This window comes from Bombina bombina, unplaced genomic scaffold, assembly GCF_027579735.1.
Source record: "Bombina bombina isolate aBomBom1 unplaced genomic scaffold, aBomBom1.pri scaffold_440, whole genome shotgun sequence".
Taxonomy (NCBI): Eukaryota; Metazoa; Chordata; class Amphibia; order Anura; family Bombinatoridae; genus Bombina; species Bombina bombina.
The window spans coordinates 64497-90726 of record NW_026511204.1 but is presented as its reverse complement, the minus strand read 5'-3'; the positions used below and the strand labels follow the sequence as shown (position 1 = coordinate 90726).

The window sequence follows — 26230 nt, the reverse complement described above, 5'->3', positions numbered from 1 at the left end:
CAGAGTAGTTCCTTAGGAAGGGTATCTACCCTTCGAGATGGGACTGGAGTTTTAAGTAGTCTTGTCGGCCTCTGAGTGAGAGCATTGATGAAAGTTAGAGTCTGGAGATGCATGGAGAGTCTTTCTGCGAATCCATCCAGACTCAGATAAACTGCTCCTAAGCAATCAGCGTTGACGAGTTTCGCTACCTGCTTTTTTTCACTCAAGTCCATGTCAGAAGCAATGCTACAGTCTGTATTGAACAGTGGTTTTTTTAATCATGTTTGTTATCGGCTGCTTTATGTGTAGGAGACATTTGGGCTCATAGGCTGATACGGAACATACAGGTTATGTTATTTTATTATTCACATTTGAGAGCTGCGCAGTTTTATTAAGGTGGCATGCTTTTCCTTAACAGGGGCGGTCCTGCATGACGCACCGTGTGACCGGGAGTGGTCACAATTTTCCATTTCCTATTCCTGACTGATTTTCTGCGACGAGGAGCGAGTGTCTTTAGCTGTCTGGGTCATAGGAGGTGGTGAGTAACCCAGCCATTGGGGGTAAAGGTGGCAGTTTTTTTTTTCTATAATTTAAAACTAGATGAGTTATGGAGGATTCTGATAATATAGAGGGGGATCCCTCTAATACAGAATTTGATACCTGTGTATATTGTGAGGAGGCCCGGGTAGTCCAGCCCTCCCAATTATGTTCCATATACCGCAACAGGGTGTTCTTATCAACCAATGTTGAGATGTTAGAGACCACTGAGCCGTCCGCCTCTGAGGATTCCTTGTTCTGTGAGGTGTGTTAACTAGATTCTTCTGTTCCTACACACGCAGCTTTCCCGAGTACCGCTACTCCTTTGCCTGAAGGGGGCTTTTTTCCTCCAGATGTTACTGAGCAGTTCCGAATGGCCATCTCTACGGCCTTAGCGATTTTGCCTCTTCCTGCTACGTGCAAGCGAAGGGTTAATCAATGCACTCCTGCCCAGGGACCGCCGTGTAAATTGTCGATTGTATCTGACCAGTCATCTGGGGATGGGGTTCCCTCTGAGGCTTCAGAGGTAAGACTTCCAGGGTCGAAGTTTGCTGATTTAATTCCTCAGACGAAAGAGGATTTAGCATTTAGATTTAGAATGGCACGACTACGTTTGCTTCTGAGAGAAGTTTTGGCGATGTTAGAGATTCCGAGTACTGATCCGTCAGTCCTCTAAATCAGATAGCGATCTTGATTAGACGAGGGGAGACGGATGGAGATTATCTTTATCTCTCTCTCTCTCTGTCCCTCCCCCTCTCCTCTCTCTCTCCTCTCTCTCTCTCTCATAACTTTCCGAGCTTGATAGGGGGGTTTGTCTCGTAGGATGGTTTTTTGTTTAGAGCTCTTGGTTGGTGTAGAAACGCTTTTAAGTAAGACGTTTCGTCATGGGATTCTACATACTGACGACTTTGTTTGTCGCGTTTTCTGGAGACTTCCTGTGGAAACATTTAGGGCCAGTTCAAGGTGATGGTTCCCTCGATATTTTTGAGTCGGATTTAAGCCATGGAGCTTATACTCCTTGATTTGGATTATTCTCAGACTTCTAGCATAGCTGGAATTCAGAATTTTCTGTTTAGTCCTTGAGTTGCTCTGACAGTCATGTTGGTTAAGTCTACTTTGGTCCTTCTACTTGTGAGAAGGAGTTATTTCTAGCTATTCCGGCCTAGGCAGAGCAGGTCCATCTATTCTAGATGACAGGACAGACCTGTTTTAGGTAATATCTTGGATGGGCGCTTGTGTCTGGATCATATCGGATCCAGGGGTCCTAGAGGCCGGAGCTAGACTTCTCATCCTGCCTTTCTGGGCAGTTTTTCTTCTCTTGAATTTGTCTTTGGCAGCGAGAGGGAAGTTTTTGGGAGACTTTTGGAGTCATTGTCCCGGTACCTAGCGCAGTGTGAGAATATTGTCGTTCCACTGTTGTCATGGTCCAAATAAGGGAGGGATCTCCCATCCTCTTTGGGTTCTTTGGAATTTAAGCAGAGCTTATTATGTCTCTCTTTTGGGGGAGAATATAAGGTTCCCTCTTCCTTTTTGTTCGGGAACTCTGCAGGATCACTGTCGAAGGATATTTTTCCTTTTAATTCCTTTTGGGTAAAATCCGGTTCTGACGGACCGTCTTTCAGTAAACCTTGTTTCCGATCCTAAGTTGTTTTTTTTTAGGGGGGATCTGGGGTTTAATTTGGCAGTATCCTGATTCCACATTTATCTGTGGCTCCCTGGTCTTGGCGATTCTAGTTTACTACTATCGTCTGTTAAAGGACCTTTAGGGATTTGCATTTGTTTTCTTCGATCCTCAGAGATGGATCTAGACCAGAGTTCTCTGGGTAGGCGCCAGGGTGGATCCCTGGATGCTAATTGTTTTTTTCAGACAGGATGTTTTTCCTTAGGTCTTGTGAAGTTTACTTAATCTGGTTGTGCCCGCCAGTACCCCTTCAGCCCATCGCTGGCTCTGTGGGGAAGGGTGAGGGATGTCCTGGGGCCCTTCTTGGTTTTCTTCAGTTGACAGGGCTCATCTCAGCCGGGGCTGAGACATCGGCATGGCGCTGTTTTGAATCTGTCAGATTTACCTGGAATACCAGTTTTGAGAATCATTCTCCAGGTTTTGTCCAGTTCTCCCTGTCCTAAGGGACATTTCTCTTAGCTCTCCCGGGGCGGTTTTTTATTTCTGCCGCTAGCCTGTCAGTTGGGGAGAGCGTGTCCTATAGGGGGACCGGGAATTCAGATTCCTTCCCGATTCCTTTTTCTTTTTTCAGGGTCTGGTCTTCTGGGTTCGTCCCAGTGTATGGATTCTAGTCAGCCTGTTTTTCTCTCAGCAGATCAGATCTCTTTCTGAGAAGGAGAGATTCTACTGCATAGAGGGTAGTATCTCGAGTTTGGTGGTGGCTAAAGGCCCACTACTGCTCTTTGTCTGCAATCCACTCTCTGAGTGTTACCTTCTGGGACGGATGTTCTCTCCAATCATTCCCAGGATCTGGGGATAAAGTCTCTATCCGAAGGTTTTCGGATGTTTGTATCTGAATGGGGACACCGTTCGAGGATTTAAGGACGTCCGTGCCTATCCCAGGGTACCCATTAATGGGTCGTGGTTCAGGGATCATCAGGCAGAGCTAAAGGATCCTTAGCGGTGTTTTGGAAGTCCAATTTACCCTTTTTTTTCTTGTTTTACCATATCACTCTTACCTCAAGTGATTTCTCGATCCTACAGGAGCAGGCGTTAGTGAGACTGATTGCTCCGTTTGTGTCTGCAAGATTGTATGTTACGGTGTAGGGGCTTTGCCTTCATGGGGGGTTCCTTGTCGCAGGGATCTGCTGGGTCAAGGCCCCTTTTCTTCTTAAAAGGGAAGAGTCCACAGCTGCATTAATTACTTTTGGGAATTAAGAACCTGGCCACCAGGAGGAGGCAAAGACACCCCAGCCAAAGGCTTAAATACCTCCCCCACTTCCCTCATCCCCCAGTCATTCTTTGCCTTTCGTCACAGGAGGTGGCAGAGAAGTGTCAGAAGTTCGAGATAGTCTCTTATGGAGGGTAGTACTCTTCGCTATGGGACTGGAGTTTTAAGTAATCCTGTCAGCCTCTCAGTGACAGTCCGGAGATGCAGAGGGGGGTTATTGAACAGGGGGGGACTTTTAATCATGTTTGTTATATGGTTTTATCTGCATATGTATAGCTATACTTAGGCTCACGGCCTTTGCGGAACATAACGGCCTTCTTTTCATGACGCAATCTCTTAGTATTGCGCGCCCTTTTGTGACTGGCACGGTGCACCTCATGACGGTTGCAGTTTACGTTGTTTGTTTTTCACTTCCGTATGCTGACTGTGTGCAACTGGGAGAGTCTAGCTCGTGGGTTGTCTGTTTCACAGGAGGTGGTGAGTGCCCCAGCCATTGGGGTGTCAAAAGGTGCCAGTTAGTTTTTTTTTTTTGTGTAATCCCAAGACATGGAGGATTCTGAAATATGTGACACGGATGCCTCCGATATGGATGTCTCGTGTGATGAATATGAAATCGCACGGGTAATGCTCATCAGTTATGTTCCAGGTGCCGTTCTAGAGTACTCTCTTCTCCTGAATCTGGGAGTCTAGAGTGCGTTGAGCCATCAGCCTCCGAGGTTTCCATGACCCGTGAGGCGTGTGCCCAAGAACCTTTCCCAGCTGCTCATGCAGGTGTCCCTAGGGCCTTCACTCCTTCTCCGGAGTGTGGCTTGTTTCCGCCGGAGATTACGGCACGGTTCCGCATGGCCATTTCTATGGCGCTATCTCATTTATATCTCCCAAGTGAATTATTTATCCCAAACTGTCCGTGCTCCGTTAACCTAGGTCCATCGAGCGTGGGATCGCCAGTTTCGGTTCAACCTTCTGGGTAAACGTGGGCCCCTGAGGCTTCAGGGTCCCCAATCTCGGAGCCGAGGTCTCCAGTAGATTCGGCGAGGGATGATTTTGCCTTCCGTTATAGGCTGGCTCGCATTCGGGTTCTTTTTAAGACATGTTTTGGCAATGCTGGAGGATCCCAGTCCTAGTGGGCAGAGGGATCCGAGGCCTTAGAAGCTGAATGACAAAATGGATATAACGTTAGGGGATGAAGCCAATCTCCTTACTGTCTTCATTTTATGTTTTCTTTTTGTTTTCAGTTACATTTCTGAGCTTGGGAAAATGGGGCCTCTATTGCTGGTCCTGTTGTCATTCTCATTCACCTTGGGCGTTCACCCGATGAGTGTTGCCTTTCATTTTATTTGTGATCCGGATAGATGTGTTTAATTTGTTTTTCCTTAAGCTCAGATGTGTTAGATTTTGTTTTTATAAATGTTCTTCTCTGGAACCAATACTTGCAACTAGTGGTCGCGTGGGCACTACCTCAGGAGTTGCGCACTTGTTGAATATTAGGATTTCGTTTTCTAGTTCATTTATAGCTCTTTCGGGACAAATCTTGGACGTTGAGCAGTTCCAGAGTGTTCTTATACCGGGCTGGCACTGGTCGGGCACTTTTCAGCTGTTGCCAGGGATCATGTCACCTTTGTGGTGCTTAGAGAATGCCCCTTGGCCTATTCTATGGACTCCGGGCTCGGATCCTACTGAAGTTGAGGCCTGGGGTTTATATGCAACTTCTCTGGACGGAGGGTTGTGTGTGCCAATCTAAGGTTGGTCGGTTCGGGCTACTCGTCTGGATTATGAATCTGCTTCTTGCAGATGTCTTCTAGGTTCTTCGAGTCCCCAGGGACTTAGAACCATTATTTCCGCTAAATGGAAGTTGAGAGATGTGTGTGTGACCTGTTTGGTCTGGTATGCTGGGTGATTCCGTTTAGGTTTCACTCGAGGTCCTTCCGGACACTAACTCTTGGCCTATGGCGCTCTTTCTTGCGGGGGCAGAGTATCATCCTTCTCCTCCCTTGGGGGGCATCGTCTGGTCGGGTGCACGGGCATGTTTGTTTCCTCTGTTCCGAGTTCTGTTACTCTGTAGAGGTGGTGAGCAGGGATTCCCTGCCTTCTGTGGGAGCTACGGCTCCAGCGTTTGCCTGCTCAAGGTATTTTTCCTTGAATAATAGCTTCTTCAAGCTCTCTGACAGTCGTCTATACAATTCGGATGCCCTCAGTCGGACTACGGGTGTATTGCATCACTACCCGTGGCATAGTGGATATTCTATCTGCCTGGGATCTGTGAGACTAGGGTTAAATCCTGGTTCATCCCTGTTATCCTCGGTGTTACACTAGCTTTGGGGCTTGTCAGTAGAAGTATCGAGGTTGGGTACGGAGGGCCACTCTTCGAGGGTCAGGCAGTTATCCATTTTTCCTCGATACCCCACTTGGGTTTCGTGGGCGGTGCCTTACGTTAATCTCTGAAATGGCGAGCAGGGCCTTGGGTTATCATTTGCCTTTAGGTTTTGATGTTACCCTGCCAGTGTGTGTATCACGTATTGTCGCTTGCTTATGAGAATTTTTGCAATCCATTTGCACTGGGTGCTGATTCTCAGACGGTGCAGGAGTCCATCGTGACTCTTGGGTTTGAGGCTATATAGATCGCCAAGTCTACGGACTTTAGAGGTGCACTCCTCCTTGGAGGAGACAGCTTGGGTTCTTCAAATATTGGATCTTTTGATCGGTTATTGTCAAGGACCCTGACCTTGGCCCATGTCTCTCTATACATGGGTGTGGACAGCTCGGTTCACACTTAAAGTTGTTGTCCTGCGGGCCCTTTCATCAGGGGCTGGGGCTCTGTGTGAGATGTCTATATCACGGGCTTGGACTTAGGTCTTTCTGATGGGCCCCTACCTGTCTTCTGGTGCATTTATGATGTTCCTGTAGACGCCAGATGCAATTTTCACCTGGGTTGGCGAAGTGGCTGAGGAGTCTCTCCTCTATGGTAGGGGGGTTTTCCGCTGTTTTCATGCCCTTCTCTCCCTGAGTAGGGTTTGGTTTCCTGGGTTTGGAATTACCTTAGTATTTGTGGAGTCCTGGGGATCCTTGGTCCTGCCTTGCAGGGGTTTTTTCCCCTCCTGCGTTTCAGGTTCCTGGGAGGGGACCTGCGATGTAGCGGCTGGTTACCCCGTTCCTGTAGCAGGAGGCTGAAGATGGCTCCCGTGGGGGCATTTTAATACGTGTATCCAATATGGGGATACTGAGGTTTTGGGGGACTTCTTCCCTTGGGATGTGTGTGCTTTTGCCCACGACTGCGTGTAGGGGGTCTCGTACCCAAGCACAATGTTTCCCTGACTCACAGGAGCATACCTTTTGTAGCGGCGGTCTAACAGGGGAGGTTGTTCCTCCTTGATCCTCTTTCCTTTCCCGTTGCCTGGGACTCTTGTCTTCGGTCTCTTGAAACCTTTGGGCTAGAGCCGTTATCCTGGAGGGAAGGTTGGGGATCAGTTACTCTATGCAGTATTGACCGTATTTCTGCTGTTGCCCCTCCTTGAGGGAGGACTTTGGATGCCTTCCTTTTTTCCACTGGCGTGGGGCTGGGAAGGGACACTTCTTGGAGCGCTATTCGGTAGGCTGCAGCCCTGGGAGGTTTGCAGTTGCAACGATCTGCAGCGATTTGCTCAGTAATGGTGTATCCAGTTACAGCTCAGTGCTTTTGTCTGGATGCTAACAAGCTTGATGTGCCTTTTCGAGGTTCTTGTTAGCAATAGAGTCAGCCTTCCTTTGGGAGGCTGGTCTTGAGAGTTCCTGTTTGGACGGTTTGAGTTCTCTGGGAGAGCTCTATCTAGCTGCTGGGATATTTATCCTGTTTCTGCTGTCTCCGCCTATCTAGCCTCCAGATCTAGATATGTTTTAGGGCGTCGGGACTCATGAGTTTCCTGGAATACCTTAGGGTATGGTATGGAATTGGGGACGTGATAGGTTCCTCGAGTCCTTTTGGGGACATGTTCCCTGTGTATGGGTCCTTCCTTTCGGGTTGTGTGTTCTAGGGAGTTTGTCTCCCTGGGCGTTGCTTATAGGACAACCATGGGTTGTTTCTAGCGCTTAGGTGGGAAAAGTTCCTTTGGATTTTCCTGGTCTCTGGTTCCCTTTTGGGGACTGCTGCGGTCCTTATTGTTGGCCGGGTACATTCTTGGGAGTTGTGACCCGTGGGGCTGTCGCCTCGGGGGTGTTGGTCCTGATGGACTCTAGGTCTGAGTGGTCTCTAGTTCGGCTTGCCAGTGGTGTAACTGATGTGCAGTTACCTGGGTCCGGGTTTTTCTCCTGTGTTGCTTGTACTTAAATTATGGGGTGTTGAGTAATTCAGGCTGTGGTGCCTTTTCGAAGAGGCTGCCTTTTGTACCCACCCGTTATTGCATTCAGTGTCCTCTAGCTGTGGACTCTTCCCTTTTAAGAAGAAAAACATAAATTATGCTTACCTGATAATTTAATTTTCTTCTGAAGGGAAGAGTCCACAGCTCCCGCCCTTGTTTTTATTTCTTGAGGCGGCTGTATTTTTTTCTCTTCTGGCACCTTTTTTCACCCTGATATTTCTCCTACTGTTACTTGTTCTCTTGTTAGAATGACTGCGGGATTAAGGAAGTGGGGGAGGTATTCAAGCCTTTGGCTTGGGTGTCTTTTCCTCCTCCTGGTGGCCAGGTTATTAATTCCCAAAAGTAATGAGTGCAGCTGTGGACTCTTCCCTTCAGAAGAAAATGAAATTATCAGGTAAGCTTAATTTATGTTTTTGCGCCATTGAATCGTATTCTTCTGAGGCGGTCTGCGAGAGGTCGCTTGGCCTTAGCCGAGAGAGGTTTCCTTTCTGAGAGGTTGCGGTGCTCTCTTTTAGCGCGTAGCTAGTTCCTCGTCATCTATCTTAGGTGTGGAGGACCCCCTTTTGTCGGGAAGAGCAAGATTCGTCCTGCAACACTGTCTGTCCTGCAACAATGTATCATGAACCACAGCACTCACTGCACAGCCAGGAACAGGTTTACCAAACCCAGTATTGATACATCGAAACAGAGATCGTTCCAGCTGGTGCAACAAAAGACTTTTATTATGCAAACAGGGATAAAGAAGCGACTTTTTCAGGCCCACACTTGGCCTTTTCTCAAGCTACTTGAAGCTGTCTGTCCTGCCAGGGTTCCCTTTTTCTCCTCCTGGAGAAGGGTCTTCCTAGCTAGTTTCTTGTTGGAACAGTTTCTGGACACTGTTTGTTTCCTCTGCTCTAGAGGTTCATGAGCTTCCGGGCGTTCAGTTTTTCTTGCTAGGGTTCTGACTACGTTCAGGCCAGTGAGTCAATCTGATGCTCCTTTTGGGGCTTAGATATATCTTTAGGGATTGCATCGGGCTACTTTTGTACTTGTGAAGGAGGTGGTCTTTGTATTTTATCTTTAATGATCTACCCCGTCTGTAGTGGACTTCTACATGCCATAGTCTTTGTGTTGCAAACTGCAATACGTGTATTGAAAAATGCTTCTATTCAAAAGTGAAATGCATCGCTAAATGTTTCTTTAATAAGAAGTTAAAATAATTGAATGTGTTATTCTGTAAACATATTCTGCTATCTTTAAAACATTTATTCACCCAAAGACTGCTGCCTAATTTTACTGACCAGTATTCTGTGACCAGAATAGGCCATAAGTTAAAGGGACACTCAAGTCAAAATTAAACTTTCATAATTCAGATAGAGCAATTTCCTAATTTACTTCCATTAACAAAATGTGTGCAGTCTTTTTTTATATTTACACTTTTTGAGTCACCAGCTCCTACTGAGCATGTGCATGAATTTGCAGAATATACATATATGCATTTGTGATTGGCTGATGGCTGTCACATGATATAGGAGGGGAAATAGACATAACTGAAATTTGTCAGAAAAATCTACTACTCATTTGAAATTCAGACTAAGTTCTATTGCATTGTCGTTTTTATCATGCTTTTGTTGATTATGCAAATCGACTGTATTTACTGGTACTTTAAATGTTATTTTATTGATAGCGAAGCGGCAAAGCTATGTGTTTTTAGCCCCTCAAAGGGGTTAAACACAGAGTTAGAGTACCACTCAGTACCAGCATAGAACGGCTGTTTCTGAGCAGAAACTGCTGCTGATCCATTCAGCTTTGCTAGTCGCACAGCCCAGCTGTGTAACTAGCAGTGCTGAATACATCACCTTCTGTTCCCGCTCGGCACTAGCAGTGCTCTTCTAGTCCTGAGCTGTACTTTAACTGTGTGTTTAACCACCTTGCGGGGTTGAATACATAGCTTTGCCATGTTGCTAGTGATAAAATGCTGTAATGAAGTTGAGCATATACTGAATGTGAAACACACATACTAAACGTGATGTTTCTGTAAGTAAATGTGTATAATGGTAAAACATAATAAATACAGAGCACTTGTCTCTGAACCCTTTTTGGTAATTGTTTCTGTACATAACTGCTGTGTTGAAGTTGACTGTTCTTCTTATGTTAATTACCTGTAGTTATATTTTCTGCTTACTGTGTTCTGCCCTTTACATGCATATGGGACAATTTTAAAGCATTTTTTCCCCTTAAACTCTTTATTTAAAGGAGGATAAACCTGCACCACCCCTTTATAGACCAGCTGCATGAGAACAAAAACGACATATTGTGTGTTCTGAATGAAAAGATCGTAACAACACAAAAATGTGTAATTGCGGAGCATACTCAGACAGAAGAAAAATATGGAGGTAAACTGGGCATCAAGGCCAAAATAGTGAAGGTAAGGAGACTATTCATGTACCTGCATATACTGTGACAAGAATAGTAATTACTCTCTGTTCTTTCAAGTAGTTACTTGTTCTTGGGAAACCGTGTATAAAATAGCTCAGAGTCAGACTGAAACACAAGTAAAATACTGCAAGAAAAAGCTAAGACTATTGCTGTATTCCATTTTGTTACTCCTAGTTGTGTAGAATCCAGTTGTAAAATGGTTTAAGTAGTGGGAATGTTTCTCTACAACATATACTGGATCTGAGCTCACCATAAGCTCCCACATTACCCCCAGGCACTTAACTGGTCCAGCAATTTCTCTACCTTTTTTTTAAATTCTTGGCTTTGTATGCAATATACTACATTTAGTCATACAAAATGCAATATGCAAATCCTTAAAGGGACACTCAAATCAAAATTAAAGTGATTTTAAAGTTTAATGACTAAGTGCCCAATAGCTAAAAGTAATCTTAAAAACAGGGGCACTTTCATTCATTAAACTTTACAATTACGCTTATTTTTTTCCTTTGTGTTATGGTAAACATAACGCTGATCCTGCACCCGCAGCACCTACTTCGATTAGAATATCGATGACTAATCTAGTTTCCTTCAAATGTTGTGTGCCTCACGAGCTGGACGCCAAAGGGGGCACACAAGAATGGGAGGAAGCCGGATTTGTCATCGATCTGCAAAAGAAAGCAGGAGCTGAGGCTGGAGGATCACCGTTATGTTTACCATAACGTAAAGGTAAGTATTTAAAAAAATAAGCGTCATTGTAAAGTTTAATGAATGAAAGTGCCGCTGTTTTTAAGATTACTTTTAGTTACTAGGTACTTAAACTTCACAATCACTTTAACTTTCATGATTCAGATAGAGCATGCAATTTTAAACAACTTCCCAATTTACTTCCATTAACAAAATTTACACAGTCTTTTTATATTTACACTTTTTGAGTCACCAGCTCCTACTGAGCATGTGCAATAGTTCACAGAATATACATATATGCATTTGTGATTGGCTTATGGCTGTCACATGATACAGTGGAAATAGACATAACTTTTAAGTTTGTCATCAAAAAATCTACTACTCAAAATCTACTGTATTTACTGGTCCTTTAACATCAGTGTTTATCTTATATGCTGCTTACATGATATTGGCTGGGGAGCCAGCTGGACTGAGGTAAGTTGGTACACACAGGTTTATACACGGTCAGTAGCGCAGGCAGCAGCATGGGACACACAGGCAGCAGCAGAAACACAGACAGCAGTGGACAACAAGATATAAAGACAGGCACTGGAGACCAGAAGAAACACAAGTTGCAGTGGTGAGTGTGGCACTCTGTGTATTAAAAGGGTATTAAACTCATTGCACCCCAAAAGAATACAGTATGCAGAATTGAGAATTAAGCAATTTTTTTAAAACTTTTTGTTTGTTTGTTATTATTGACAAATTCATTACTGCATTGTCCATAGTTCTTGTGCTGCTATTTTAACCTCCTACCAGCAGGTGACGATCGCTATGTTCTCAGCCACAGTAACTAATTGTTACCATGGAAACGCCTCAGTGGTTCAGTAATCCTGAAGCAAGCACTTAAGGCAGTTAAGAAACATAGCACCAGAGTAAAGCAGAGTTATTTATCTGTTTCAGATGAAAATCACAAAATAAATGTGTTGCACCAGAACAAGCTCCGCATCTTTATTCTAAAATTGCAACATGAGCAGGATACACATGCAGGCAATGATCAACCAAATACGTACAATGGTCAAATGAAAATGTAATTGACCAATAAGTTTACTTGTAATTATGGGAATCCGGATCCCCTGAGCAGGAATGGGCAACTAGCAGCGCTATGTTTTTGCACTACCAGTGCTGACCTGTTTGCACATGTGCCGTGACTCTCCTTCAGATACTTGCAGTGTAACCTAGTTTCCATAATAGCAACCCCCATGATTAGAGGAAGGTGCATTAAATGTGTTTAGTGTCCCCTTAAAAAGCAATTTCTCAAATATCCCTTTTCAAATTTAGTTTCATCTTTTTATAAATATTTGTCTCTTGCTGAAAAATATGGTGCATGCAGTACAGCTAACTTTACTACATTGCAAATAAATGGAAAACCAATGATTATTTGCATACTTATTGAATGAACAGTTTGGGCTCTATTTAAGCAGTGGATGCTGCTGTGAAGTCCTTGCAGTGCAAGCAGCGTTCATGACCGCTGCCTCTTAAAGGGACACTAACGTATAAATAAACATTGTTTTATATACACACTTTCTACAGCACCAGTTTCATAGGGTATATGTATACTTGTCTGCGATTGGCTGATGTCGGTAACAAGATACAGGGGGCCAGAAAATGGGAGAAAAAAAGTATTTGCCAAAATTAAAATCTACTGCTTATTTGAAATTCAGAGTGAGTGCTATTACATTGTCTTTTTATTATGTACTTATTGATTGTGCAATTCTACTGTATTTTGTGGTCCTTTAACCTTTCTGCGACCTCACAAACTTGTTTGTTAGGGGTAATTGACAGGTGGTGTTAGAGCAGGGGGCAGTGCTGCACGAGGAAATTCTAATGCAGTGGACAACAGCATCTGCTTGCTGCGAAGACTGGTGGTGCATCAGATAGTAAATAGGCCCTTTGAGTTAATTAACCATGATTCATTAAGAATTTGAATAATTTTTGCATAACAAATGCCTCCATTAGCTAAAGTATCCTATGAAATAAATTCACAAAGGTTTCTATAGTTGATGTAAATTATGCTTTATTGGCTTACATGTTTTAGGGATCTTTATTTGGTTAGCAGTATCTTTGAATGTCTTAAGAAACAAGGGCAGAAATGTTACACAGGCCTCGACAAAGAGCCTTGGGACCATATCTTTGCTGTTTTTTTGCGGCTGTTTTTTTAGTGGCAATGTTTATTGTACCTGCTCCATTGTTTTTCGTTTTAATAAAATAATAAAAAAAAAAGTAAAAAACATATAGCACTAATTATTAAATTTGTGCTCAAATTAAATACACTATAGTCATCAGAATATGAATTTATAATTCAATACAGTGGTTTGGTTGATTAAATCATCTTGCATACGTCATGATTGGTTAAAGGGACAGTCTACACCAGAATTTTTATTGTTTTAAAAGATAGATAATCCCTTTATTACCCATAACCCAGTTTTGCATAACCAACACAGTTATAATAATACACTTTTAACCTCTGTGATTATCTTGTATCTAAGCCTCTGCAAACTGCCCCTTTATTTCAGTTCTTTTGACAGACTTGCAGTTTAGCCAATCAGTGCCTGCTCCCAGATAACTTCACGTGCACGAGCACAGTGATATCTATATGAAACACGTGAACTAACACCCTCTAGTGGTGAAAAACTGTTAAAATGCATTCTGAAAAGAGGTGGCCTTCAAGGTCTAAGAAATTAGCATATGAACCTCCGCTTTCAACTAAGAATACCAAGAGAACAAAGCAAAATTGGTGATAAAAGTAAATTGGAAAATTGTTTAAAATTACATGCTCTATCTGAATCATCAAAGTTTATTTTGGCCTAGACTGTCCCTTTAAATTGCATTCAGGCACATTAGGCAACTTTCTCAACACTGAGTCAATAAGCCATGTTTTTTACTTTTCGTGTCTTTTTCGTGTCTTTCTCTTGCTTCTGTAAAGATTTGTACAAGTTCATGAAAAGCTTATGTCCATTTTCCTATAGTTTTTTTTTTGTGTATGTGATAAAAGGGACACATGACCTAAACGTTGAATTACTTGAAATTGGTGCAGCATATGTGTAAATGTGCTCTATACAATATCACATAAATATCTCTGTGTAAAGAAATGATGATCTGCTACTTCAAAATTTCCACAGTAGGCTCATCCTATTGTAGTGGGACTTGAAAAGTACGGACCTGGTAAAGTAAGAATTAAACATTCATGGCTCATATAAAGCATGCAATTTTAAACATGTTTCCAATTGACTTCTTCTTTTAAATTTGTTTTGTTATCTTGTTATCTTTTTATTGAAGAATAAATCTAGGTAGACTGATAGGAGCTTAGGAGAGTGCACATTTTTTAACATCCAATGGCAGCAGTGTTTGTAACTATGTATAACATTACATTATTATTATTATACTTTATTTATGAAGCTCCAACATATGCTGCAGCGCTGTCCATGGATACAATTCACTTAAATAAAACAATGATATAAAACTTGTAAGAGACAAGACAAAATTTTACAAACATACATGGGGAAATGAAGGGCCCTATTCCTGTGAGAACTTACAATCTAGAAGGGTAGGAGGTTGAGAAACAGGAGGTGAGGACAGCAAGATTGAGAAAGATGTTAATACAGAGTTAGATGAGGGAAATGTTAGGTAAGTGAAATTAATTTATTATTGAGTTGGGTGGTAGGCTTCCCTGAACAGAGAGTGTTCCAGAGGGTAGGTGCTGCACGACAGATTTTTTTTTTGACTCAATCAAAGAATTTGAAAGAAAAAAATGTAGATAGAGGATATGATACACAAACTATAGAAAAAGTAAAGAATAAAAATAGAAAGGACATTATTTATGGAAATAATAAAAAAGAAAGAAAACCCTCAATTCCCTTTATCACTCAATATATTAAAAACCATAAGATGGTTGGAAAAAATATAAAGAAACGGTTAAATATACTTAAATTAGATGATAGATTGAAAAATATTATTGGAGAGAAACCAGAAATAGTCTATTGTAAAGCGAACAATCTGAAAAATAAATTAACACCCACAGAACTAAAGAAAAGGCAAAATATAGACATAGATTTGTTCGTAAAAGAGATAAAATGTTTGTTTTTTTCCTTGCCTAATATGCAAGGCCTGCAGACATTCAGAGAAAAAGAAAAAAATTAGTTCAAATGTTACTGGCAAGGAGTATGAGATAAAGGACACAATACGGTGCACTGATAGAAATATTATTTATCTAATAGACTGTAGTTGTGGGAAACAATATATAGAAGAATCGAGCAGACCAGTCAGAGAGAGAGTGAGGGAACATATTCTCTCAATTGAGAATGCCCTTGAAGATAGAAACAAGGATTTACCTGTCCCCCAACATTTTCTGAAGTGAAATAACTGTAATTTGAAGAATTTTAAATACACAGGGATTGCAAAATTTAAACCAAATTGGAGAGGAGGAAATATAGAAAATGAATTACTGATATTAGAATATAAGTGGATTTATGAATTAGAAACAAAATATCCAAATGGGTTAAATATTGAATTCAGTATAACACCATTCTTACATTAAGTTAAATATATATTTTTTCCTTGTGTGTGTGTGTATGTGTATGTATATATATATATATATATATATATATATATATATATATATGTGTGTGTGTGTGTGTGTATGTATATATATATATACCGTATATACTTGAGTATAAGCCAAATTTTTCAGCCCACTTTTTGGGCAGAAAAATCCACTTCGGCTTATACTCCAGTGAACAAAAAAAAAAAGAACTTACCGAGGACTTGCGCTAGAGGTAAGGAGCCTGCGCATGCTCTGTTTCATAGCATGAAAGACCAGCATGAACCCCGGACGCAAACGAGCAATATATACGGTAAGCAGTTACAATAAAATATTGTTTATTTTTGTAGTGTCACAATTGCAAAGCATTGCTTGAAGACACCGCAGTTCTTTTCTTCAGACATAAAAGTTCTTTGCAAATATGACATAATATACACATACATATTGTCAAATTATATTTTTTTTTGGGGGGGGGAGGAGCAGATAGAGCTTTATTTTGATTGTACTCTAGTTACAGTATTTTTAGAGTTGGGTTTACGGTATATTTTTATTTTATGATATGGCATTTTTTTTTAAAGTTTTTTTTTTACTGTTAGAAATGGATCCCAGTACTTCTAATCCTGCACCAAAACAAAAACGCAGGTCATACGAAGCTGCTTTCAAACTAAAGGTTGTGTCAAGAGCAGAAAAAAGCAATAACAGTATTGCAAGTAGGGAATTTGGTGTTGATGAAAAACAAGTGAGGGAGTGGCGGAAAATGAAGGCTGACTTGGAAAAGATTCCAAAGGCAAAAAAAGCTCGACGTGGTTTAACAACTCCATATGGGGCTCTAGAGACTGAATTGCATAAATGGGTTATGGAGTGTCGTCAAAATGGTTACTGCGTAACACGCATGGGAATTCGCTTACGTGCCCTTCAAATGGCTAAAGATGACAAATTAAAAGCACCAGGCATTGAAAATTTTGTTGCATCAGCAGGATGGTGTACTGGCTTCATGAATAGGTATGGCCTATGTTTGCGGCAAAGAACAAAGATTTCACAGAAGTTGCCAAAAGACCTTGATGAAAAGTGACGTCATTCCATTCATTCATCATAAAACAAAGAAAGATCCATAACTATGACCTAGGAGATATTGGGAATATGGATGAAACACCTATGACCTTTGACCTTCCAAACAACAGAACCGTGGCAAGTTTGGGAGACAAAACTGTTTTACTCAGAACCACAGGTAATGAGAAAAACCATTTTACAGTCGTTCTGTCATGTTTGGCTAATGGAACTAAGCTGCGGCCTGTCATTATTTTTAAAAGAAAGACCTTGCCTAAAAAGGTCAATTTCCCACCACGAATTACAGTGCGCGCACATGTTAAAGGCTGGATGAATGAAGATGGAACAAAAAAGTGGCTGGAAGAAGTTTGGAACGGACGACCAGGAGCAGCCTTAAAGAAAAAACCATTATTGCTAGTTTGGGATATGTTCAGAGCCCACACATCTGATGACATAAAAATATTGTCAAAGTCTTCTCAAGTTACTTTAGCCATTATTCCAGGTGGGCTTACATCTGTATTACAGCCCTTAGATGTGTGTTTAAATAAACCTTTCAAAGACCGTGTGCGAAAGATGTGGTGCGAATGGATGTCATCTGGTCAAGCCCGACTGACAAAAGGTGGAAATATGATGAAGCCTGATATAGAACTGATAGCAAAGTGGGTTCGTGATGCATGGGAAGACATTCCAGAGGACATGGTGAAGCACGCCTTCAAGAAATGTGCCATAAGTAATGCTATGGATGGCAGTGAAGACAGTGCTTTGTATGAGGACGACAGCTGTGATAGTGATGACTGCGAACTCTGTGACAATGTATATGATGATAACCTCACACCAGCTACAGCTGAAGCTCTGTTTGGACATACAGATGAGGAGGAGGAATCCAGTTTTGAAGGATTTTGATGCTTGTGTTTTAGCTTGGTACTTTAATGTTATATATTGTTTTTGTTGAATATACTGATAATATATTGTTTTTGTTGACCCTCTTTTCCACATGCCTCAATTAAAGCAATTTTATTGTTATCTACCTGTATTTCTTTCATGTAATTAGCAAGAGTCCATGAGCTAGTGACGTATGGGATATACATTCCTACCAGGAGGGGCAAAGTTTCCCAAACCTCAAAATGCCTATAAATACACCCCTCACCACACCCACAATTCAGTTTTACAAACTTTGCCTCCGATGGAGGTGGTGAAGTAAGTTTGTGCTAGATTCTACGTTGATATGCGCTCCGCAGCAAGTTGGATCCCGGTTTTCCTCTCAGCGTGCAGTGAATGTCAGAGGGATGTGAGGAGAGTATTGCCTATTTGAATGCAGTGATCTCCTTCTACGGGGTCTATTTCATAGGTTCTCTGTTATCGGTCGTAGAGATTCATCTCTTACCTCCCTTTTCAGATCGACGATATACTCTTATATATACCATTACCTCTGCTGATTCTCGTTTCAGTACTGGTTTGACTTTCTACAAACATGTAGATGAGTGTCCTGGGGTAAGTAAATCTTATTTTCTGTGACACTCTAAGCTATGGTTGGGCACTTTGTTTATAAAGTTCTAAATATATGTATTCAAACATTTATTTGCCTTGACTCAGAATGTTCAACATTCCTTATTTTTCAGACAGTCAGTTTCATATTTGGGATAATGCACTTCAATTAATCATTTTTCTCCAACATAGGTGTGTCCGGTCCACGGCGTCATCCTTACTTGTGGGATATTCTCTTCCCCAACAGGAAATGGCAAAGAGCCCAGCAAAGCTGGTCACATGATCCCTCCTAGGCTCCGCCTACCCCAGTCATTCTCTTTGCCGTTGTACAGGCAACATCTCCACGGAGATGGCTTAGAGTTTTTTAGTGTTTAACTGTAGTTTTTCATTATTCAATCAAGAGTTTGTTATTTTCAAATAGTGCTGGTACGTACTATTTACTCAGAAACAGAAAAGAGATGAAGAATTCTGTTTGTATGAGGAAAATGATTTTAGCAACCGTAACTAAAATCCATGGCTGTTCCACACAGGACTGTTGAGAGCAATTAACTTCAGTTGGGGGAACAGTTTGCAGTCCCTTGCTGCTTGAGGTATGACACATTCTAACAAGACGATGTAATGCTGGAAGCTGTCATTTTCCCCATGGGATCCGGTAAGCCATGTTTATTACGATTGTAAATAAGGGCTTCACAAGGGCTTATTTAAACTGTAGACTTTTTCTGGGCTAAATCGATTGATTATTAACACATATTTAGCCTTGAGGAATCATTTTATCTGGGTATTTTGATATAATAATATCGGCAGGCACTGTTTTAGACACCTTATTCTTTAGGGGCTTTCCCAAAGCATAGGCAGAGTCTCATTTTCGCGCCGGTGTTGCGCACTTGTTTTTGAGAGGCATGGCATGCAGTCGCATGTGAGAGGAGCTCTGATACTTATAAAAGACTTCTGAAGGCGTCATTTGGTATCGTATTCCCCTTTGGGTTTGGTTGGGTCTCAGCAAAGCAGATACCAGGGACTGTAAAGGGGTTTAAAGCTTAAAACGGCTCCGGTTCCGTTATTTTAAGGGTTAAAGCTTCCAAAATTGGTGTGCAATATTTTCAAGGCTTTAAGACGCTGTGGTGAAAATTTGGTGAATTTTGAACAATTCCTTCATGTTTTTTCGCAATTGCAGTAATAAAGTGTGTTCAGTTTAAAATTTAAAGTGACAGTAACGGTTTTATTTTAAAACGTTTTTTGTACTTTCTGATCAAGTTTATGCCTGTTTAACATGTCTGAACTACCAGATAGACTGTGTTCTGAATGTGGGGAAGCCAGAATTCCTATTCATTTAAATAAATGTGATTTATGTGATAATGACAATGATGCCCAAGATGATTCCTCAAGTGAGGGGAGTAAGCATGGTACTGCATCATTCCCTCCTTCGTCTACACGAGTCTTGCCCACTCAGGAGGCCCCTAGTACATCTAGCGCGCCAATACTCCTTACTATGCAACAATTAACGGCTGTAATGGACAATTCTGTCAAAAACATTTTAGCCAAAATGAACCCTTGTCAGCGTAAGCGTGGCTGCTCTGTTTTAGTTACTGAAGAGCATGACGACGCTGATATTAATATCTCTGAAGGGCCCCTAACCCAATCTGAGGGGGCCAGGGAGGTTTTGTCTGAGGGAGAAATTACTGATTTAGGGAACATTTCTCAGCAGGCTGAATCTGATGTGATTACATTTAAATTTAAATTGGAACATCTCCGCATTTTGCTTAAGGAGGTATTATCCACTCTGGATGATTGTGAAAATTTAGTCATCCCAGAGAAACTATGTAAAATGGACAAGTTCCTAGAGGTGCCGGGGCTCCCAGAAGCTTTTCCTATACCCAAGCGGGTGGCGGACATTGTTAATAAAGAATGGGAAAGGCCCGGTATTCCTTTCGTCCCTCCCCCCATATTTAAAAAATTGTTTCCTATGGTCGACCCCAGAAAGGACTTATGGCAGTCAGTCCCCAAGGTCGAGGGAGCGGTTTCTACTTTAAACAAACGCACCACTATTCCCATAGAGGATAGTTGTGCTTTCAAAGATCCTATGGATAAAAAATTAGAAGGTTTGCTTAAAAAGATGTTTGTTCAGCAGGGTTACCTTCTACAACCCATTTCATGCATTGTCCCTGTCACTACTGCCGCATATTTCTGGTTTGATGAACTGCTTAAGGTGCTCGATAGTGACTCTCCTCCTTATGAGGAGATTATGGACAGAATCAATGCTCTCAAATTGGCTAATTCTTTCACTCTAGACGCCTCTTTGCAATTGGCTAAGTTAGCGGCTAAGAACTCTGGGTTTGCTATTGTGGCGCGCAGAGCGCTTTGGTTGAAATCTTGGTCGGCTGATGCGTCTTCCAAGAACAAGCTACTAAACATTCCTTTCAAGGGGAAAACGTTGTTTGGTCCTGACTTGAAAGAGATTATCTCTGATATCACTGGGGGTAAGGGCCACGCCCTTCCTCAGGATCGGCCTTTCAAGGCAAAAAATAGACCTAATTTTCGTCCCTTTCGTAAAAACGGACCAGCCCAAGGTGCTACGTCCTCTAAGCAAGAGGGTAATACTTCTCAGGCCAAGCCAGCTTGGAGACCAATGCAAGGCTGGAACAAGGGAAAGCAGGCCAAGAAACCTGCCACTGCTACCAAGACAGCATGAAATATTGGCCCCCGATCCGGGACCGGATCTGGTGGGGGGCAGACTCTCTCTCTTCGCTCAGGCTTGGGCAAGAGATGTTCTGGATCCTTGGGCGCTAGAAATAGTCTCCCAGGGTTATCTTCTGGAATTCAAGGGACTTCCCCCAAGGGGGAGGTTCCACAGGTCGCAGTTGTCTTCAGACCACATAAAAAGACAGGCGTTCTTACATTGTGTAGAAGACCTGTTAAAAATGGGAGTGATTCATCCTGTTCCATTAAGAGAACAAGGGATGGGGTTCTACTCCAATCTGTTCATAGTTCCCAAAAAAGAGGGAACGTTCAGACCAATCCTAGATCTCAAGATCTTAAACAAATTTCTCAAGGTCCCATCGTTCAAGATGGAAACCATTCGAACTATCCTTCCTTCCATCCAGGAAGGTCAATTCATGACCACGGTGGATTTAAAGGATGCGTATCTACATATTCCTATCCACAAGGAACATCATCGGTTCCTAAGGTTTGCATTCCTGGACAAACATTACCAGTTCGTGGCGCTTCCTTTCGGATTAGCCACTGCTCCAAGGATTTTCACAAAGGTACTAGGGTCCCTTCTAGCGGTGCTAAGACCAAGGGGCATTGCAGTAGTACCTTACCTGGACGACATTCTGATTCAAGCGTCGTCCCTTCCTCAAGCAAAGGCTCACACGGACATTGTCCTGGCCTTTCTCAGATCTCACGGCTGGAAAGTGAACGTGGAAAAGAGTTCTCTATCCCCGTCAACAAGGGTTCCCTTCTTGGGAACAATTATAGACTCCTTAGAAATGAGGATCTTTCTAACAGAGGCCAGAAAAACAAAGCTTCTGGACTCTTGTCGGATACTTCATTCCGTTCCTCTTCCTTCCATAGCTCAGTGCATGGAAGTGATCGGGTTGATGGTGGCGGCGATGGACATAGTTCCTTTTGCGCGCATTCATCTAAGACCATTACAACTGTGCATGCTCAGTCAGTGGAATGGGGACTATACAGACTTGTCTCCGAAGATACAAGTAAATCAGAGGACCAGAGACTCACTCCGTTGGTGGCTGTCCCTGGACAATCTGTCTCAAGGGATGATGTTCCACAGACCAGAGTGGGTCATTGTCACGACCGACGCCAGTCTGATAGGCTGGGGCGCGGTCTGGGGATCCCTGAAAGCTCAGGGTCTTTGGTCTCGGGAAGAATCTCTTCTACCGATAAATATTCTGGAACTGAGAGCGATATTCAATGCTCTCCAGGCCTGGCCCCAGCTTGCGAGGACCAGGTTCATACGGTTTCAATCAGACAACATGACGACTGTTGCGTACATCAACCATCAGGGGGGAACAAGGAGTTCCCTAGCGATGGAAGAAGTAACCAAAATTATTCTTTGGGCGGAGTCTCACTCCTGCCACCTGTCTGCTATCCACATCCCAGGAGTGGAAAATTGGGAAGCGGATTTTCTGAGTCGGCAGACATTGCATCCGGGGGAGTGGGAACTCCATCCGGAAATCTTTGCCCAAGTCACTCACCTGTGGGGCATTCCAGACATGGATCTGATGGCCTCTCGTCAGAACTTCAAAGTTCATTGCTACGGGGCCAGATCCAGGGATCCCAAGGCGGCTCTAGTGGATGCACTAGTAGCACCTTGGACCTTCAAACTAGCTTATGTGTTCCCGCCATTTCCTCTCATCCCCAGGCTGATAGCCAGGATCAAGCAGGAGAGGGCGTCGGTGATCCTGATAGCTCCTGCGTGGCCACGCAGGACTTGGTATGCAGATCTGGTGAATATGTCATCGGCTCCACCTTGGAAGCTACCTTTGAGACGAGACCTTCTTGTTCAGGGTCCGTTCGAACATCCGAATCTGGTTTCACTCCAGCTGACTGCTTGGAGATTGAACGCTTGATTTTATCGAAGCGAGGATTCTCAGATTCTGTTATCGATACTCTTGTTCAGGCCAGAAAGCCTGTGACTAGAAAGATTTACCACAAAATTTGGAAAAAATATATCTGTTGGTGTGAATCTAAAGGATTCCCTTGGGACAAGGTTAAGATTCCTAGGATTCTATCCTTCCTTCAAGAAGGATTGGAAAAAGGATTATCTGCAAGTTCCCTGAAGGGACAGATTTCTGCCTTGTCGGTATTACTTCACAAAAAGCTGGCAGCTGTGCCAGATGTTCAAGCCTTTGTTCAGGCTCTGGTTAGAATCAAGCCTGTTTACAAACCTTTGACTCCTCCCTGGAGTCTCAATTTAGTTCTTTCAGTTCTTCAGGGGGTTCCGTTTGAACCCTTACATTCCGTTGATATTAAGTTATTATCTTGGAAAGTTTTGTTTTTAGTTGCGATTTCTTCTGCTAGAAGAGTCTCAGAATTATCTGCTCTGCAGTGTTCTCCTCCTTATCTGGTGTTCCATGCAGATAAGGTGGTTTTACGTACTAAACCTGGTTTTCTTCCAAAAGTTGTTTCTAACAAAAACATTAACCAGGAGATTATCGTACCTTCTCTGTGTCCAAAACCAGTTTCAAAGAAGGAACGTTTGTTGCACAATTTGGATGTTGTTCGCGCTCTAAAATTCTATTTAGATGCTACAAAGGATTTTAGACAAACATCTTCCTTGTTTGTTGTTTATTCAGGTAAAAGGAGAGGTCAAAAAGCAACTTCTACCTCTCTCTCTTTTTGGATTAAAAGCATCATCAGATTGGCTTACGAGACTGCCGGACGGCAGCCTCCCGAAAGAATCACAGCTCATTCCACTAGGGCTGTGGCTTCCACATGGGCCTTCAAGAACGAGGCTTCTGTTGATCAGATATGTAGGGCAGCGACTTGGTCTTCACTGCACACTTTTACCAAATTTTACAAGTTTGATACTTTTGCTTCTTCTGAGGCTATTTTTGGGAGAAAGGTTTTGCAAGCCGTGGTGCCTTCCATTTAGGTGACCTGATTTGCTCCCTCCCTTCATCCGTGTCCTAAAGCTTTGGTATTGGTTCCCACAAGTAAGGATGACGCCGTGGACCGGACACACCTATGTTGGAGAAAACAGAATTTATGTTTACCTGATAAATTTCTTTCTCCAACGGTGTGTCCGGTCCACGGCCCGCCCTGGTTTTTTTAATCAGGTCTGATATTTTATTTTCTTTAACTACAGTCACCACGGTACCATATGGTTTCTCCTATGCAAATATTCCTCCTTAACGTCGGTCGAATGACTGGGGTAGGCGGAGCCTAGGAGGGATCATGTGACCAGCTTTGCTGGGCTCTTTGCCATTTCCTGTTGGGGAAGAGAATATCCCACAAGTAAGGATGACGCCGTGGACCGGACACACCGTTGGAGAAAGAAATTTATCAGGTAAACATAAATTCTGTTTTTTCTTACCTTCAAAAATTTGACTCTTTTTTCCCTGTGGGCTGTTAGGCTCGCGGGGGCTGAAAATGCTTCATTTTATTGCGTCATTCTTGGCACGGACTTTTTTGGCGCAAAAAATTATTTTCCGTTTCCGGCGTCATACGTGTCGCCGGAAGTTGCGTCATTTTTTGACGTTATTTTACGCCAAAGATGTCGGCGTTCCGGATGTGGCGTCATTTTTGGCGCCAAAAGCATTTAGGCGCCAAATAATGTGGGCGTCTGATTTGGCGCTAAAAAAATATGGGCGTCGCTTTTGTCTCCACATTATTTCAGTCTCTTTTTTTCATTGCTTCTGGTTGCTAGAAGCTTGTTCTTTGGCATTTTTTCCCATTCCTGAAACTGTCATTTAAGGAATTTGATCAATTTTGCTTTATATGTTGTTTTTTCTCTTACATATTGCAAGATGTCTCACGTTGCATCTGAGTCAGAAGATACTACAGGAAAATCGCTGTCTAGTGCTGGATCTACCAAAGATAAGTGTATCTGCTGTAAACTTTTGGTAGCTATTCCTCCGGCTGTTGTTTGTACTAATTGTCATGACAAACTTGTTAATGCAGATAATATTTCCTTTAGTAAAGTACCATTGCCTGTTGCAGTTCCCTCAACATCTAAGGTGCAGAATGTTCCTGATAACATAAGAGATTTTGTTTCTGAATCCATAAAGAAGGCTATGTCTGTTATTTCTCCTTCTAGTAAACGTAAAAAATCTTTTAAAACTTCTCTCCCTACAGATGAATTTTTAAATGAACATCATCATTCTGATTCTGATGACTCTTCTGGTTCAGAGGATTCTGTCTCAGAGATTGATGCTGATAAATCTTCATATTTATTTAAAATGGAATTTATTCGTTCTTTACTTAAAGAAGTACTAATTGCTTTAGAAATAGAGGATTCTGGTCCTCTTGATACTAATTCTAAACGTTTAGATAAGGTATTTAAATCTCCTGTGGTTATTCCAGAAGTTTTTCCTGTTCCTAATGCTATTTCTGCAGTAATTTCCAAAGAATGGGATAATTTGGGTAATTCATTTACTCCTTCTAAACGTTTTAAGCAATTATATCCTGTGCCGTCTGACAGATTAGAATTTTGGGACAAAATCCCTAAAGTTGATGGGGCTATTTCTACCCTTGCTAAACGTACTACTATTCCTACGTCAGATGGTACTTCGTTTAAGGATCCTTTAGATAGGAAAATTGAATCCTTTCTAAGAAAAGCTTATCTGTGTTCAGGTAATCTTCTTAGACCTGCTATATCATTGGCTGATGTTGCTGCAGCTTCAACTTTTTGGTTGGAAACTTTAGCGCAACAAGTAACAGATTATGATTCTCATGATATTATTATTCTTCTTCAGCATGCTAATAATTTTATCTGTGATGCCATTTTTGATATTATCAGAGTTGATGTCAGGTTTATGTCTCTAGCTATTTTAGCTAGAAGAGCTTTATGGCTTAAGACTTGGAATGCTGATATGGCTTCTAAATCAACTCTACTTTCCATTTCTTTCCAGGGTAACAAATTATTTGGTTCTCAGTTGGATTCTATTATCTCAACTGTTACTGGTGGGAAAGGAACTTTTTTACCACAGGATAAAAAATCTAAGGGTAAAAACAGGGCTAATAATCGTTTTCGTTCCTTTCGTTTCAACAAAGAACAAAAGCCTAATCCTTCATCCTCAGGAGCAGTTTCAGTTTGGAAACCATCTCCGGTCTGGAATAAATCCAAGCCTGCTAGAAAGGCAAAGCCTGCTTCTAAGTCCACATGAAGGTGCGGCCCTCATTCCAGCTCAGCTGGTAGGGGGCAGGTTACGTTTTTTCAAAGAAATTTGGATCAATTCTGTTCACAATCTTTGGATTCAGAACATTGTTTCAGAAGGGTACAGAATTGGTTTCAAGATGAGACCTCCTGCAAAGAGATTTTTTCTTTCCCGTGTCCCAGTAAATCCAGTGAAAGCTCAAGCATTTCTGAATTGTGTTTCAGATCTAGAGTTGGCTGGAGTAATTATGCCAGTTCCAGTTCCGGAACAGGGGATGGGGTTTTATTCAAATCTCTTCATTGTACCAAAGAAGGAGAATTCCTTCAGACCAGTTCTGGATCTAAAAATATTGAATCGTTATGTAAGGATACCAACGTTCAAGATGGTAACTGTAAGGACTATCTTGCCTTTTGTTCAGCAAGGGCATTATATGTCCACAAT

General features: G+C 42.2%; 1 protein-coding gene across 2 annotated transcripts in view; it reads left to right on the top strand.

Moving 5' to 3' along the window:
- Positions 1-26230, top strand: part of LOC128643646 (gasdermin-E) — a 257302-nt gene that overhangs the window by 205634 nt on the left and 25438 nt on the right. For both annotated transcript variants that reach the window (XM_053696473.1, XM_053696472.1), the window contains exon 4: positions 9974-10145. In XM_053696473.1, the coding sequence (XP_053552448.1) occupies positions 9974-10145 (172 nt within the window). The remainder of the gene's footprint in view (positions 1-9973; positions 10146-26230) is intronic.